An 18,187-nucleotide genomic window follows, 5' to 3' on the forward strand; every position below is an offset into this window, starting at 1 on the left:
TTTTTTTTTCAATCACAAGATAGTTATGACAAATATATTTATATCATTTTTACTTTCGACAGTACCTGATTTTTACATTTAGCAGACCATGCCTGATAAAAAGGATTTCGATGAAACTAAAAGTTAAATATCAAAATGTGGTTATCGTATTCATGTCAAGTTAGAAAATGATGTTTTTCCTATGTAGTAAATTGACGAAAGTGATAGTCGGTGAGTGCTTTCCACAGTAACAATGTTTTGACTGAAAGACTAAGTAACCACTGTCCTTTTATAATATTGGGAAAAAGAATCATTACTGACTTCCCTCTCTTTATTATCAAATTAGATACCAAGTAAAAAATATCATGAATTACCAAGATATAATTACTGTTATTTCTATTGAAATACTAAATTTTGCAAATCACATCGTCTCAAAAAAAAAAAAATAGAATGAAAAACAGTGGATCGTTGAAACTCCAGACATTGAAAAAACATACATAAGTCTGTCATTTAACATTGAAAATAAAATACCACACTGGTTGTATCGAAGTATTTGGGATACCTTATTGTCTACCTGTATTTAAACGCATGAAAAAATTTATATATATTTCAAAATCTATTCACAATGGGTTTTATTTTGGAAGTCTACTTGAATAGTTCCTTTATGGTTTTACATGAGAATAGAAAATACCATATAATTAATTAAAAAAATATAATTAAAAAAAATAGATCTACATATAGATCAACGAGTAAATCTATGCTAGTTTACATTCTTATAAAATAACAATAGACAAACTAGAATGAATAACGAAGTACAAGTATCAGTCTTTATCAAATGGACCGAGTCAATTTTTCAATTTTCATTTTTGTAGTACTTTGTTTTACAGTACTTGTTATACAATATTAATGATATCATGCTCAGATCTTTGTAAGAGTCAAACACGTTTTGTAACATGTGACACACACACCCGGCCCAAAAAGGCTTCACATTCGTATATTTGATATTAAATTGATTTATTCATTCTAAACTGTCTGGTCTTAGGAGATAATCCACATTGGAAATCCTGACAGAAGTTTCTTTTGTATTTCAGTTTCATTTACAGTATAATTTCCATTAACTTTGAATTCTAATATATATTCTATACAATTGATTTCTCCCAAGACCAAGGATTGTAAGAAAAGCCACACGATAATTTCTGTTAACTAAAATACATAAATTCTAAAATAAAATATGTAGGCTGTCAAACCATGTATTTTGGATAGTTCTAACCTGGTGTTTTTTTTTATTGTATACAGTCAACACACCAACATATCCATATATACCAGTTTATATATATTTTCATCATTTGACTTAAAAGCATGTTTACCTAATAAAATTAGTAATAAAGTATGATTCTGTATTTTATCCTCTTTAAACTCTAAAAATGGAAATAAGTTAATGTAATCAGTGGATTAACATTTTCTCACGCTTAAAAGTAATATTCATTTAGATGTGGATAAGACTTTTAATGTTTTAATGTAAGTTTATACCGTAGTCAGTAGAGGATATACCTATGGGTTTGTTTTCGTGGCTAGTCAAATTATTTCCATATTTTGAATTAAATGTAAAAATACAGAGACAAATTTCAGGATGTCTGTAATGTCCTAAGTTTCATGTTTTGTTGTGTAGATAAGATGGAGATACTTCCCATATGTAGGGAGAAAATTAGTGATAGTTATCATATATAAAACTAATGCTAGAATTAAAGAACTCTGGTGTCCTCAATGTTGGAGTTGGTTTTAAACAAAGCCTGCTTCATAGAAGTGTAGAACAAGATCTGATTGTAGAGTCTTAAAACTGGTGCCCATTGGAAGATATGTTCCGGTTTTCTAAATGATTTTTTCTCCGTAATTGTTGTATTTTTATATATGTATTTCGATATTCTTGTTCTTGTATGTTTTAATGGATGAACGTCTGTAATTATCATCAGCCATTTTCATTCAGACGTTGGCGTACAACAACCAGCTGTTTTATATATATATATAATATAATATATAATATTTATGAAGAATATATGTTTAAATTAATCAATGGAATCCAAACAAAAACTCACAACATGATTTTCTTCTGCTTGAATCGACATAATTTTACAATTTGCAAACGATTTAAACCAAAACTTTAAAGTGAATAAGAAAAAAAAAGCAAACCTTACTAAAGAAAACAGCTGTACATAGAACATGGGTTTGAAATATGTACAAAATCTTACTATGGCAATAGGTCAAACAATTTAACCAATAACATGCCTGGATCTGCCTCATCTTCATATATTTTTTAGCAATTAACTGTCTTTAATATATTCATTCACACTAAGCACCACAAATATTGAGTGAATTACCATGACTGAAAAAATGCTCAGTTCAATAATGAACTATGAAATATTGATAAAGTTTATCTTTGGATGTGTACATCTTTAATACTGTACAACGTTTGAATTATATTTGTTCAATACTTATTGATTTTAATATAAAAAATGAATTGTCCATTTTATAATGTTTAATATGCTAAAAATGAATGGGAAAATTGTCAGCTGAACATTTCCAATATATATATAAACGCTGCACACTTTTGAATCATACTTTTTGAGTTACAAAATACACAAAGTAGGTAACTATCCTTAAGCGTGATGAATGGACTTGTTAAAACTATTTTATAAAAGAAATATTTATACTTTAGCAATTTTCTGTACTTATAATGATGCAGTCGGACCATACAACACCTGATGTACAGTAATATGTACATATTAACGTAAAATATACACAATTAGAAGTCCATATAATGAAATGAAATCATTCTTTTTTCAAAATTAAACAAAGGTTATTTTTTCCTGAAAACAATAAATATGTACTTAAATAAGTAGGAAATTGATGACATTTTTAGAAGTAAATTATTATCAAATTTTGTTTACCTTACAGTATGGAAAGGTGACAACCAAACTTAATTAACCTTGCTTAAAATATCAATATACTAATTATGTATAAAACAAAAAAAGCAACACCTTGCTTCAATTATTTAGTAGTGAATACTATTTTCAGTAGGACATATAAAAATATATTTAAGTTGCTCTCGTATATCTAGTTCCAACATAAAATACTCCGACATCAAACTTTGCAGACATTACCTATAGATAAAAAAGGGTATACTTAATAACTATATATAACAATATTAATGACATATGTCGACGATGTGTAAGTTCAAACAGGGCTATGTTGCTACAAGATTGAAGTCATCACTACAGAAGTTTCATGGTCGTCATCATGAACTCGTGGATCGTTATGGTGTATCCATCAGCACCATGAAAACTAATTTATTCAACGGGTCATAGATTTCCTTTCCTCGTTTGTCTACCCCGGACTTGACTTTTTATGAACAATTCGGCGGGTGTTTCTAGAAAAGCAGAGGACGCTTACCCTACCGGTGCACCTGGTCCATGCTCCTAGTTTTTAGTGGAGTCCGAGTTGCTCGTTTGTATGTATGATTTTAGTTACTTTATGTTCTTTGTTATGTATGTCTGTTTTCCATGTCTGGTCTTTGTCCTTGGAATACATTCTTTTGATTACGGTATAACCTTAGTTCCCTTCATTACTCTTTCAAGTAATCAACATTTTTAATGTTTAGTTTCAGATACGAAAGTAACACTGACAGCTAGGAAACGGTTGTATATATCAACCACGCTTATGCTTTTTTCTGCTTGTCACACACCGGCTGACAATACAATAACAGCCAGGTAAATATTAAATCAAAACATTATATTCCAGTTTTAGTATTACATTCGGTAATTGCTTCAAGTTGTTGAAATTTAAATTATCAGCGCAGTTTCTTCTGGTAATTTCATTTAGTTTGGTTTAGTAAAATATTTTACTAATGATTTGGTTTCTATTTTCATTCTGTTTTCTAGAATTTTACTGTTGATCAAGAATAATATGTTTTATAACATTTAAAAAGTCGTAAACACCTTAAGTTAGTTGCGTAACTGAAATTAATATAATTAAAAATTTTTTTTTTAAAAAGACTCTTAGGAAGCAGAATTTTTATCATTTAACCATTAAAAATATAATATCAAACACTGGGGCTTCATTCCTTGTATTACACATGGCAGGACCTCTCAGTAATGGATTTTGGCTTCTAATTTCGATAGTTTTGGTTTTTAGTATTTTTTTATACAATTAGTATACAATTGGATTTATAACTTTCTATATATTTGATGCTTATGCTGCTGATGAGAGGTTAGTCCTTTAGTCATGTGTACAGCTTATTGAAATTAAATATAAATATGTATTATCGGTACTTTAGTATTTTATATTTTAACTGTAAAACCACTGTATTTAATAATAGGTCAACCAATAATCTTATCCTTACGTACTACAAGGTATTTAACTACGTGTACAGCAGTGTATAGAAATTTGCAAGATATATGATTGGCAACCTAATTGATAGTTGATATATTTAAATGTTTAGCAAGATTTGTTTTATAATGCTTTCAAGAAAAAAAACAATTGCTACCAAACATGGCATAAATCTTTTTTTCTGTGGAGTGGAGTATACATTGTGTCCTCAATGAAAAAAATACCCAGTGGTAAAAACATTAATTGTTTGTAGTGCTTTCTATGCATTTCATTCTTTCCCTTTTAATGAACTACAACACGCCAATCATGTTTTCGAAAATTGGCATGTGCTACCCACAGCCTGGGTCTACCATTCACACTTTCTTAACTCATTATTAAATTATTAGTCCTGAAAAAGTAACAAGAAAATTAACAAAACAAACCGAGTTAAATGAAAGTATTTTCGATTGAGCTAGGTGTGTCTGTCCTTACATTTTGTTTGATTAATATGAGAAAAAAATATTCTAATGTTTAAAACGACAATCTTTGCAAGTTCGTCATTGCAAATAATGATACATATTGGCTCATGTAGCATGGTCTCTGTTAGTCGTCCCTTGCAATTTGTTTTTTGCTTATTCAGCGTATAATATATGTACGTACCTATAGACATGCCTTTCCTTCCTAATAAACTTTTAATGAAGTGTTGCACATTAAAAGGGAACCTGCTGGTTATAATGTAAACCAGTTGTGTACGACACAGTGGACAAGTTGAACTGTATTTATTCATCCAACTGTTGATACAGGATTTATGGAATACTGAAATAAAGCAATGAGTAAAAATACTAATACGAATTCTTTTTTGAAGAATACGTATCTATATATTTTTGTTTTAAAGATATTTAAATTTTTTCACATATATATCCTAGACACCATGCGATGAAAAACAATTGCAACGAAAAACCTTAGCCATACTTTGGAATTTTAAATTGCTCTTATTTTGATATAACTGTCAAATAGATTATGATTTGATAAGAAATAAATATTAGGTTGAAAATAATAATACAATGCAAGATCATTGGTGAAGACAAAACTCGACAAGATGTGTGATGAATATTAGTCTCTGCTTTATATATTGAAATTTATCAATTATTATTGGACCAATAATAAACTTACCGTGTCCACATTGTATTTGTCCATCAGTATGTCCGGTACTCTCTAGACAAATTGCACAATCATTACCAACGTTCTTCTTTTCAATGAGACCATACAACACCTGAGGTACAGTAATACTTTATTGTAATGAAATGTTAATCTAAAATACAATTTGAATTAAAATGAATTTCCACTGCATTATTTTCACTTCTGATATTTCCACTACTCGTATTTGATATTATATTTGGTTTCCTATTCATACCAGATAATCAATTTACAAGTTATTCGTAAAACCCATTGCTTTAAGTTCATATTTAACAGTGAAAATAGCAGCAATATGGAAGGGAAATCAAGGAAGTCTGGATTAAAAAAGTAACATAAAAAAAAGATAACGATTAGACAAAGAAAATATACTATGAAACAACTTAAATAACACGCACATAAAAACAAAAATAAATAAGTAGAATCATGAATTTCTAAAATATTTTAGTCAAAAGACAAAATGCATTGCATCAGATTAATTTTAACAAGTGTAAGATAAGCTAGATAAATTGATATTACACAAGTAGTGTTTAAAATACCTGTTTATGGTCACATCTCTTTCTTTTCAAAAGAAAATGACTGAAGTTCAGTACCAGGATAAATATTGTAAATGTAATGAGAACCACGCTAATTACAATATCTCCATCTGTTACCTTATCACGTCCTTCTCTAGGAAATAAGAAAAATAAATCAATGTGTGATTAACTATTATGAAAAAGCATGACGTTTAACTAATGTCATAACATTTATGTTAAAATGCCAAACGTCTAGTCACCGTAGAAACAAACAAAAGCCTTTGTCTTTTTGTTCAGATTGAACTAAATCATAGTTCTATATCCGGTTTGTAGTATGGCATCGAAAAAATAAAAAGCCTCCAGGGCACAGACTGATCAACTGCAGATGTCGAACCCTCTTGCAGTTTGGGCAAGAATGGACGATCAATTATTGATACATGTACAACTTAACAGTTTAAACAGTTTAGACAATTGACAGAGGGTAACAAGAATCTAAATGGCCCCTTTTTTGCCCCTAAATCTTAAATGGTTTCAGTTCCAACTTCCCTTGGTGGTGTGACACCTTATGGTACATTTCGAAAATAACTCTCCCTTTTACTCAAGTAACCAAAAAGACATTAGAAAAGTGCTTGTTTCTGGTCCCAAATCCTAATATTGGTCAAGTCACAACCAAAAATAAACCCCAGCCTTCCTTTAGTGTTATTTTAAAAGATATCCAGTTACTTATAATACAATTATTGTCGGGTCCTCAGGAACACGCTTGAGTTTCCCCCTTGTTTGGCCCCTAAACGGTTCAAGTCTAAACTTGTAAAATCAATCTAAATCTCGATGGTTTAAAATATTGTAGAAAAATACCATTAACATTTCATTGCCTTTTACAGGCGTTATATGTTCGGAACCTTGTGGTAAAGTTTTATGAAGATCAAACTACCAAAACTTAAGTTATCGTACAAAAAACCAAGTATCTGCGGACGACGACGATGAAACGGTCTACTCTACAGAGCCATACCATTATACGACCACATTTTTTGCAGCAGTAAAATAAGTTGAGGCATATTCACATTACCGTCATGTCAAGGAGATTTTTAAAACGAAGATTAACTAACTATCTGTTAATTCATTACGTTTTATACTTCATTTTAGCTCATTTAAGATCAATTCTTTTGATAGCATTCCAATTCTAGATCATGTGATTTTTGTACGTAGTATATATTTTTATTATAAACTATCAACTGCTTTCATACTCAGCATTGAAATCAAAAGGAGTAAAAAGATATACCTTCGATATCAATATGTAAACAGTATTGGACTAACATGTCAATTTAACATAGAAAGTTTTGTTCGTGTTCATTTTTCTCCAGTAAGATGCAATTGGTGTAAAAGCATCTTGAAATAATGAGGATATTGGTATAACGAGAGTCTGATCGTCTGTCATTAAACATCTTACCTTATTTATTATAGCGAAAGTTTGAAAATTGAACTTTACCTTAGTAGTTGTATGAGTTGAGAATTACATTTATTCAATCAACTCTTCAAATCGTCTACGTGAGAAAAAAAGGACCACCAAACATCGTAACAAAAGAAAATTTTGCAAAGAAAGATAAAAATACTTATTTAAATGAGAAGCTTAGAATTAAAAGATAGGTATTTATTTTACATTTGCATGCCTTTTGGCTTAGATTTACATGATTTGTTGACTATTCCCTATCCTAACTAAAAATAGAAGGTTATGTGTCTATGTAAAAACAAGTAACACATTTGGAAAAAAGATAGTCGACACAGAAAACTTTTGTTCTTTTCATTATAGTTTTCTACAGTCCATGATAAATATTGGCAAAACATAACGGACTGTCAGCTGTGGGATAATTTAAATGCATCATAGTAAATTATGTGGAAATTGTTGAACATATCCGAAATAGGCAAAATTAAGTTCATAAAACAAAAACAATCAACAACTGAAGCTTTTTGTCTCACTTGTAACACCAATTTAAATATATGCCGCTGAGGTGTGTGTGTGATCTGGAAAACAAGAAAAAAATTGAAAAAATTCACTCCAATTGTGCCAGAAGTACGCAAAAGTATTCTAATTTTATGGTTCGTGGTGAGTTAGAAAGATCTCCTACGGAAATTTATGTAAAACAAAACAATATCATGTTCTGGAATAAATTGGTAAATGATAATAAATAGTCATCAATTTTATATAGGTTTATGTTTATACTTCATATAGGGAATCCGTTGATATTTAAATGGATCTATATTTGACGATTGTGGTTTAATTTATAATTGCCCGAAAACTATAAATTATCGCATCTTTAAAACTAATCACGTCTTTGAAAATTATTTTAATACTCTGGAAGAAAAAGACTTGTTGGTTTTTAGTAAATTTAGAATGATAAATCATAAGCTCCCTATTGAATGTATTCGATGGAAAAATATACCAAGAGAAAGCAGAATTTGTACTTTATGCAATGAAAATGCAATAGGGGATGAGTATCATTATATAATGGAATGTAAATATATTGCAGCACAAAGGAGGGAATACATTGACAGAAGATTTTTCAATAACCGTAATACATTGAAGTTCAAAGAATTAATGAACGTGAGAAAAAAAATCCAAGCTTAAAACACTTTGCTCTTTCATCAGAATTATCAACAAAAAGGTGAATTCTCTGGGCTAACATAGCCATACATATCCTCTCAATGTATTGTCTGCTTACTTCATTTTATAATTGTATTTTTATCTGTTTTCTGTTATTGTTCTTGACTTTTTTATGTGTTGCTTACCTCTGTAATAAAATTTCATATGTAATGACTGATATGTATGTCTGTATACCTTTGTTTCAACAACGGTTTATCAGAATAAAGTATATATAGCAAGTTTCATTTGGATACCACTAGAACTGTTGTTATTTTCAGGAAGAGTCTCATTAAGCAGAATCTGAATGACCAATTCATTCTGAACTGGTTTTCCAAAATGAGTAATTTTGCGAGGGGAGAATTCTATTCATTTTTTAAGAAGAATTAAAATTGGAACTTTATTTACTTAGGCTCAACATTACTGACCGAATATATACATATAAAGCCAAACTTAGATGCTTAATTATTAAATTCCTGAAACTAGACGCTGAAACTATGCTAATTAGATGTAATAATTGTAATGTAACTTAGAAACTTAGCAATCTGAATAAAAAAAATTATTACGATTTCTTTAAAAATATATACTGAACTTGTATGCTTACTTTTTTATATGACTAAGTGACATTGATATCTTGTCTTATTGTATTGTGTAAATATTTTTATTTTGCGTTTTGTCCTCTTGTACATGTGTCTGTGGTTAAGTAAAGTGTTTGTTTCCTCTTGTCTTTCAACTGTTTTTTTTTTAAAACCGCCGGAATTTGATCTTAAACTTGATAACACATAGCAATAAATCATGCGGGGAAAAAATGTTAAAAATATCTACTTGAATACTACAAAAAATGAAATGTATTTTTGCGTAATTTCAACGCAGTTACACGTTGCATAAAGATTCCAAATAAAAGATTAAATGAATTTTATCGAAAATAGTAATATTTATTATAGCCGCTGGCGTATGCATGAATATTAGTGAACCTCGAATATAGGAAATATCTGCACAGCATATGATTTAATTCTGTGTAGACTTGCACTCAAAATAAAATGCGTTTTGAGAATGACATGCCATGGCATTGATAAAAGAGTACAATCATAATTATATCATAAGTGTGCTGGAATCTGAAAAACAAATATAAAACATCAAAATTTCCGATAAAGAATGAAATAAATCTTGTCTCTCACGACATGGGCATATAAACTGTAATAAACACTCTCTGGGTAATTTCAACTCATTCACACGATGATATTGTGATTTATAATTATAACAGAGAGAATCTTAGTGATTCATATGATCTAGCCACTTTGCATTGTGTCAAGGGATCCACATCACGGCAGCTAGTATGTGTCAAGCTTAGTAGGTAGTCGGTTCTGTAAGACATCTCAACTGTGATACTGGAACTTCATCACCTTCGTTATAAAGTTTTTGATTTCTAACCTCTAGTATTATATGTGTACAAATTAAGGTCTAGATATTAGGCAGACGGAGATGATTTCAAGTTCATTTGGGTAGTCTGTGATTGGGGTGTCCATGAAACTATAATTATTGAGAGATAACGCATCATCTTTATAAAAGAAACTGTAGGACTGGACTACTCTCTTCTCCTTTTTCTGTAGTAGCACTTGTAAAAATCTGGCTTCATAGGAATGCAGGAACAGATCTACCAAGAGCGGCGGATAATTTGTTCCCATATGTATTCCTGTGATTGGCCGGATTTCCTGTCTCCGAAATTTTAATATAAGACTCGGAGTACTTTTTGTTAGAATCTGTGTTTTTGCACAAATAAGCCTTTTCCTACCATAATATTTATAAGTTTCAATTTTAGATCCAGTTTTTCAAACACCATTAAGTATAAGTATTATTATCTTGATACGGAATTGCGATCATATGACTTGCGTGTTCTTAGAGTATTGAAAAATGCTTGCACTTGGTCGGTCGTTTGTTAGCTCATCTTGAAATTCGTAAGTTTTATACTAGATTTTCACTGAGAATATAACATTCCGCAAAAATACCTGGAGTTCAGGTGCTTCGGAATGGTAATTTTTTTCTTATTGAAACTAAGTAAAATCCGGTAAGTGATCATTTCAGTGAGTTGTCAATCCGGTAAGATTTGAAATATTACCGACGATACCTTGTCTCATCTTTGAGACACTTTATATGAGCCAAACTTTATATAATCAAATTGTGATGACGACCGTAAACCTTCTGTAGTAAAGACATCAACAAACATCTTTCAACCGAATAAACCATTGACTTAGAAGATATTTTGACAGTATAACAAACAAATTTCCCAACAAAAAAATACAGTTGATCTTTGACTAAGTTATTCTATTTAATGTTGAAAATTCCCCATTATATAAGGTGCACATCGTCAATATGTATATAAGCACTATGCAAAGAATAAAGACTAAAAAAACTTTCAGAGTTACATATTTTACAATATAAGTACCCACTACTAAGCGTGACGGAAGGAGTCGAACGGCTTCTAGACCTGCTTTTTTGGTGACGCAAGTAAAAAGGGTTTATTTGCAGTACAAACACTCTCATGTCGAGGGTAAACATCAAAACGAAAAATGTTTAGCAATTTGCTGTTTCGTAAATCTTAGTATTTAGATTTATAATGCTTTTCAGTTTACTTTTCAATGAGTAGTTCAACTTAACCTGTTTCATTCTGTATAAAGTTAAAAACACTATTACTCATATAATTTCTAATCTAATACGAGTACAACAACCTTATCATATGGAACACAACTTTTGATTATTAACTACATCTTTACCCAATGGCCAAATCATTTCTTTTGAGCAAAGGTTTTCCAACGTATCTGAGAACTAAGACATGCTAAAGTATCATCTTAAGACCTCTCTTAGTCATTGCTGTTTTTAAATTTCTTATTGAATTCCTAAGAAAGCCTGAATATGTCTCATGTGTACACTTGTGTTTGTTTTTAATTTTAGTCATCATTTATTTTGATAATGTTTATATGCAAAGTAGTGCATTGTAAGAGAATTGTTTCAATGGGGTTATAACTGGGTATTTAAATTGCATTTAATGGATGTCAGATTTATTTCAACAAAAATCTTTTATAGACCTTTTATGTTTATATTAAACTAAACAAAGGAAATGTATTAATGATATAAGTAGAAAACTGGGATTTACAGAATCATTCGAAGATAAAAGAATGTAAAATGATGACAATATATTTAAAACGGTTGAAATGACTGATTAGTTTTGCATATAAATTTTACTTTTCGAAGTAGACAGTGCAAGTTTTATTAGTTTAAAAGCATAGTGAACCGGCAAACTAAAACTTGAGGCGGATTCAAGACCTGCACGTATGGCGTGAGCCCTTCCTTTCAACAATATTTTTATGGTTCACATTGTGAATTTTAGAAGATTTTTAATGAGGTCATAGCATGGATACAAATATAAGTTGGTTAAAAAAAAGACTTTCGAATGGAACTACGATGTAGAAATAGTAGATAATTCGAAAAGGGTTAAGGGAAATTAAACATCTGATAAACTATGAGCAAAAAATATGAAAGATGGCGGAAAACTTCTGCGATATCAACTTACAACAAAACGTCTGAAAAATTGGACAAAGATTAGCCCGGAAACTATTTAAGGATATGAAGTTTTAAATGAGCGTTTTAGGTTTCACCTGTCTCATATTATTTATATGTATGTACTCACCTCTTCATGCCGAGGTTGAACAGGGCAATTGCATCTACGAACAACATAAAGCACGTGACTAATGGCAACTTTTCTTTGTCGCTTACAAGAAAATGTGATGGGTCTATTCCATCCATTTTCTCTATCTTTTTTGTTTTCAAAACCATATAAACCAGAAAAACCAAAATTTAGTAAAGTGAATAAAAATCTCGAAAACACTCATGTCCTTGGTAGAATAACTGTTACCACACAGCATGTCTTTCTGATTCTGACGAAGGGTTAACTGCATTCCGGCTAGCATTGACCTTTTTAATTGAATGTTTAATATCTTCGATGTCAAAAATGTTCGTTCAGATCTTGAACTTCCTATCTTTCGGCAAATATTCTGTACTTATTAAGAAAAAAAATATTTATAGAATAGTCAAAACTCTCTCAACAAACTTATATGTGAACTATAACAAAACTATCAGTTAAATGCATTCTTGGGGAAGTAAAATACTGATATTACACGGATCTAAAAATATACCTCTCTTGGTATCAGTCTTGTATTCCTGAGCCCGTGTACTTCAAAACATAGAGGCTAAAAAATAAATATAGAGCGCTTCCTTTTTGCCTTTTCCTGTTTTTGTTTCTTGGCAAATGACTATCATTTTTCATCACAAGTACACGGTAAATATTAATCTATGACCAAAAAAATTGTTTTTGAGGAAAAACAGTATTTTCATAAAAAATAATGCTTCAGAAAAGGGTTTTTTTTTATGAACGCAAAATAAAAGTGAAAGTAGAAAAAGTCTATTTTTAATTTGATCTGTCCCGGTGTACCAAACTTCGTGCCTTTTTTTCTAAAATGGACCTAAAAATTATTTTTTACATTTCCTTAATTGAAAAACATGGTTAGGAGTTAGATTGAAACTCCTTGTCTATTTTTTTTTAAAAATCATGAAAGTTTAAGGTATACTATAGAAGCCTATGGGGAAAAGAATACAAGACTGAGGCCTGATACAAGACTGAGACCTGATACAAGACTGAGACCTCTTGACGCTATACATTGTTTCGTTTGTAATATGTCTACTTTATATGACTCGACAGTCTTTTGGTAAGAATTTGCTTGTTTGTTTTCTTCTTTTTCTATTCGTTTCGTTTTTGTTTTGTTTTGTTTTTGTTATATCTAACCATGTATTTCCAACCATAATGATATGTAAATAAAAGTAAAGAGTAATTTCATAAAAAATCAACTTAATATAAAGACATTTATCGCATGATACATTATTTAATTAATATAATGATATATCATGTGATAATATTTTTTTTAGTTTATTCCGAAGGAAACACATTTGTTTTGTTTATAATGAAATTTGTCAACTTTTTCTCAATTCTGTCTTGATTAACACATACTCCTTTTAAAAATAGATGTAATAGATAAAAGTGAAGTACACACCTCGTGGCTACTGAATGAAATTTCAGCAGCAAAAAAAATGAAGCAGTCCTTTGCAGTATATGTGACAGTAAACTTGTGGTATGTCTCCGTGACAGGAGGAACCAACTTACATTAACTGATTGTTGATTGTCGGCCAAAATTTCGCTATAAAATCAATTTGCTGATGCAACGGTAGAGTTTGTCAACATATTATATAGTTTTGATATCTTCAAGGAAAATCAAATTTTCCGAAAGGTTGGTATTACGTGAAAAATCGATAAGCAGAATTAGTGTATTTCGTTGTAAAGTGGGCGGCCAAGTTATATTTAAACCACATGGTTGGTTTAATCTGTTTAATGAATTACGTAGGTACATTTTTTTGTTAGTCCCCTACAATGCTGGAGTTTAATGTAGTTTTTGGTCGGATCTATCTGTCTGTCATGTTTGAGATATTGACTTGATATTTGGCATGTACAATTCTTTTTTTATCCTCCTAACCATGGGATCGTAAAGCTGAAAATGTAGGTTCTATGACCTAAGCATTAAAATATCTTCCCAAAGATGAAAGATGATAACAAAATAACCGATTTGATAAACACTGGGCGATTGTCAAAAATAATAGCCAAAAGGAAAGGCAGGAACAGGAAAGTTGGAAACAATGGTCCTGGCTTAGTACAGACATTTAGAAGGTAAATTCAGATTTAATAGCGTACTTCTATTTTGGTTAATTGCTTTCGGGATATTGCAATACAAATGGCACATAAAGTTTCAACAGAGCAAAGTTAGTGTAATCAGTTTTCAAACTGTATAGAAGATTATTACTGATTTTATGGAAATCCCTCTTCTACAGTCTTTTCATCAGAAACACAATTGTTCTCAATCAGGCCTTGATATCGGAAATGAAATGACGCTTGTCCAAAACTTTTGCTATAAATAAGGTTGACCTCTTCATTTTGTCAAGTGTATTTTAAAACAAAATATAGTTAAAACAACTTTCCTCGGTATCCCCAAGGTCTGGTTAAGTCTTTATTTATTTACGTTAGCTAATTGTGCTTATTATCCTTGATGAAAACACAAACCTGTAGATAAAAATGATACAAGTACGTGCATTACCATTTTCCTGACCAACTTCATAATTCATATATTTTTTTTCTTATTCAGCCAAATCATTTTTGCAATACACATATCTTAATACACATTTTTAAAGAGAGCAAGACATTTGTTCACGACACAATAACACATGATGATTCAGTTCAATTCTTCAAATTTAATAAAAGATCAAAATGATTTCTGATCCAATATTTTGAATGTAATATCAGTGTCGCACAAGAACAGGGCATCCGTCCGTTCCCTTTATGTTTCTCTTTAGTTTCGTACATATATTTCATAAACTTGATTTATTTGTCTTCATTGTACTGTTTTTTTTTCAAAACTGTTTTTTTTTAAAATATTCACGATTTAATGCATGCCCTCAATGTTATAATTTATGTTTTGTATATTATTGTTGGGAGAAGATTTCATATGATGGTAAAATTTGTGTCCTACCCCTTTTGCAAGAATTGTTATAAACTAAAAAGTAAAATTCAGTGGATATGTAGCGTGATGTTTCGGCACAGTTAATTTTAATTGAAGACTTACACAAATGTTTTATCAGATTATAACATTTTTTTCTTGCCAAGATTTAAAGGTTCGTGGTAAATATTACATCATTGTTTTATGCGTAGTTTTAAGCTATGAATTTTCAATATTTGTAGACATGCAAGATACTTCTGAATATATTTGCCATTATATTAATCATTTAATGTAATTCCTTTTTGTTAGATGTCAGACATTAATAATTTTGATTCTCGCTGTTTTATCCTATTTTAAGCTATAGCTACACACTATATTACATGTTTCATGAATCTGAGGGTCATATGGCATACTGATTTCCCACCATGGACAAGTTTAAGTATTATACACAGGAATATGCACCATGCGTTTTACGCCTGTTTTTGCCCTGCGTGGGAACCATATGTGAAAATATACAGGTTTTACACATGAATTCAACCATGCGTAAAATGCTACACATGTAAAACACATGCTTTGAGTTCGCATGAAAAACATTTGTTTTGTCCCCAACATAAATTTCAAAATATGATCAACTTGTTGTTGACATATTTATGAACTTCGTGCTAAAATCATGTTGTTGGCTTTTCAAAAAAGAACAGAACAAATTTAACATAACTGATGTCAACTGGATTAAAATGTTATGTTGTAGTTGTTAAACTTATTCCGGTGCAACATATTACCGATACAATCAGAAATTCTTAACATTTTGTAACGAAGAACATGGACCTGCGCATGTGGATCTTCAATGTCATGTCAAGGGTGTTTACTTTCATATTCAAATCAGCTCAACATTCCATTTATGGTATAATATTCCTTTTATAAGTTTGCCATAGTGGTTTACTGTACACCCTTATAAAATAAACAAAACTGACTAATGTTCTCCTATGTATGATGCATTCCTCACAGAAGTCAGATGATAATTAGATATACACATGACCGAGAATTTCACCTTTGCACCGGAATGGGTTAGCTGTTACAATCAAATTTTTTTTTCGAAATTGAATCAAAGAATATCCAGGCTACGTGTATAGAAACAAAACATGTCCAGCAATTGTTGTTTTGATTTTTTCTATCTGAGGATACTTATTTTGACCAACGGAGTCGGGTTATCCAACTATAACAAGTCCTTGTAAGAAACGTGTATTTTTTTCCAAAGAGTTATGTGAAATTTACAGTAACTATGAAATTTGGAGAGCAACAACATTGTGTACATGTACAAAGTATGTAAACAGCACACGTATTGTACATGTATATGGCTAAATTAAATAATGTACTTTTGTTGAATAGTCATGAATGATAGCCCATTTTTGAAATTGCAATATCAGCAATGTGTTAGATGTTTTGTCTTATATTTCAGGCATGAACTTGTACATTTATTTCTGTTTATTTTATTTGTTATTCAGTACAGAATATTTAGATATACGTTGTAATATTCTACGGTATCATATTCTCTCTTAATCATTAGTAATGCACTGAAATGCAACCATATTTAGACGCAATTTTGTTCAGTGATTAAATAGTGTACTTTTGTCGGAAAAAGTTCTTTTTTATATTTTTGAAATTATATACATGAGATTTTAACACGTTACCTTTTCATAATGCCGACAATATACGATTTTACTTAAATTACCAATCAAAGTGTATTAGGTCGATTGATTTCATTTTACATTGAATTTAACAGTTTAACATGAAATGTAAAAGAAATGTTAGTGTAGGTCGAGTAGCAGGAAACATACAGTTTTTTTAGCCTAAATGCTAGATCAGTAACATATAAAACACATATCTGTCAAAAGGGAATGGATAATAATGGGTTCCAAGCAGAGACACATTAGTTAAGGGTGCACTATACAGTTATATTAATGCGCACTGTTTCGCACACCAAGTTACCCCCGTCAAATTTTGTATAACTTAAAATCAAAAGTTGAAATTTGGTGGATTTGTTGTTTAATTGTAGTTAAGCATTTATACATAGACAGATGTAATATATGTTATGATAAACAGGTGTTATTTAAATGAAGAATGGTATCCGGAATGTTTCAGTCCCCTGCCGTATTAGGTTCTCTCCTTAGCATCAGATGACTGATTTTCAAAATACCTTATTTTGCACGAACTTTTGGAACTAAAATTGTGAGAGAATGAATCGAAAAGGGTCTTATTACTTTTACCCTTTTTCCACCTACTCCATGCATGCGTTCAGCCTGTGGTTGTGTCTAAGTGCCTGGTATTTTATAAAGCATAGTATTTGGCTATTAGTTTTGGAAAGGCACCCCTGATTTGTATTAAAACTCGGTAATATTTTTAATATATTACCATGGCTACTGGAATTTGTAACAATAATCATTGAATTACTTATATATGACTTAATCTTCCACACCAAGGGTTTCAAAAATATGCACTCGTTTATGACAAAACACTAGAATTTTCTGTACGGACTGCCTCAAAACTGCTTTATTTCAACAAAATGAGACCAAATTTTCAGAAATGACCTAACTGTATTGTACTACCTAAAAGAGTTTGTCAAATCAACGCTTCCGAATAGTGAGATATTCGACGATCACCATGGTAATTGTAATTTCCAGATTCCTGACGCAGATATACTTTTCGCATACGTATTTAGTTTGATGTTTGTGCTAAGACTTGATCCTAATGCTGATCAATAATGACATATTAGTCCTGATCTCAAGATATGAAAAAAAATGTTTTATTTGTTACATTAATATATAGGTACGACCAAACTATAACGTTAAATTTCTGTTTCTATCTTAAGATCATGAACGCTATAGTAGCAGTTATTCCTAACAGGCATATAA

The 18,187-nt window shown here is 30.5% G+C and overlaps 2 protein-coding genes across 2 annotated transcripts in view; one reads left to right on the plus strand and one right to left on the minus strand.

The window, feature by feature from the left end:
* Positions 1–292: 292 nt before the first annotated feature.
* Positions 293–13,946, minus strand: LOC148627300 (uncharacterized). The gene is made up of 6 exons (XM_088571249.1): positions 13,788–13,946; positions 12,371–12,734; positions 6,075–6,204; positions 5,515–5,614; positions 5,002–5,157; positions 293–3,137 (listed from the first exon to the last, which is right to left on the minus strand). The coding sequence occupies exons 2-6, from the start codon at positions 12,514–12,516 to the stop codon at positions 3,118–3,120; spliced, it is 552 nt and encodes a 183-aa protein (XP_088427375.1). The 5' UTR covers positions 12,517–12,734; positions 13,788–13,946; the 3' UTR covers positions 293–3,117.
* Positions 13,947–14,142: 196 nt separating this feature from the next.
* The window catches only part of LOC148627301 (uncharacterized), a 69,381-nt gene continuing 65,336 nt past the window's right edge, over positions 14,143–18,187 (plus strand). Inside the window, exon 1 of the mRNA XM_088571205.1 lies at positions 14,143–14,455. Coding sequence (XP_088427331.1) covers positions 14,328–14,455 — 128 coding nt within the window. The 5' untranslated portion in view covers positions 14,143–14,327. The remainder of the gene's footprint in view (positions 14,456–18,187) is intronic.

Source organism: Perna viridis, chromosome 1, assembly GCF_037379345.1.
Source record: "Perna viridis isolate PV_CMFRI_1.1 ecotype Kerala chromosome 1, ASM3737934v1, whole genome shotgun sequence".
NCBI classification, from domain to species: domain Eukaryota; kingdom Metazoa; phylum Mollusca; class Bivalvia; order Mytilida; family Mytilidae; genus Perna; species Perna viridis.

Coding starts and splice junctions, on each gene's coding strand:
- LOC148627300 (XM_088571249.1), bottom strand. CDS start 12,516: ATGGTTTTGAAAACAAAAAAGATAGAGAAAATGGATGGAATAGACCCA. Junction 5,615..6,074: donor AGAGATGTGACCATAAACAG/GTATTTTAAACA, acceptor ACTGTACCTCAG/GTGTTGTATGGTCTCATTGA. Junction 5,158..5,514: donor ACAAATACAATGTGGACACG/GTAAGTTTATTA, acceptor GCTTTATTTCAG/TATTCCATAAATCCTGTATC.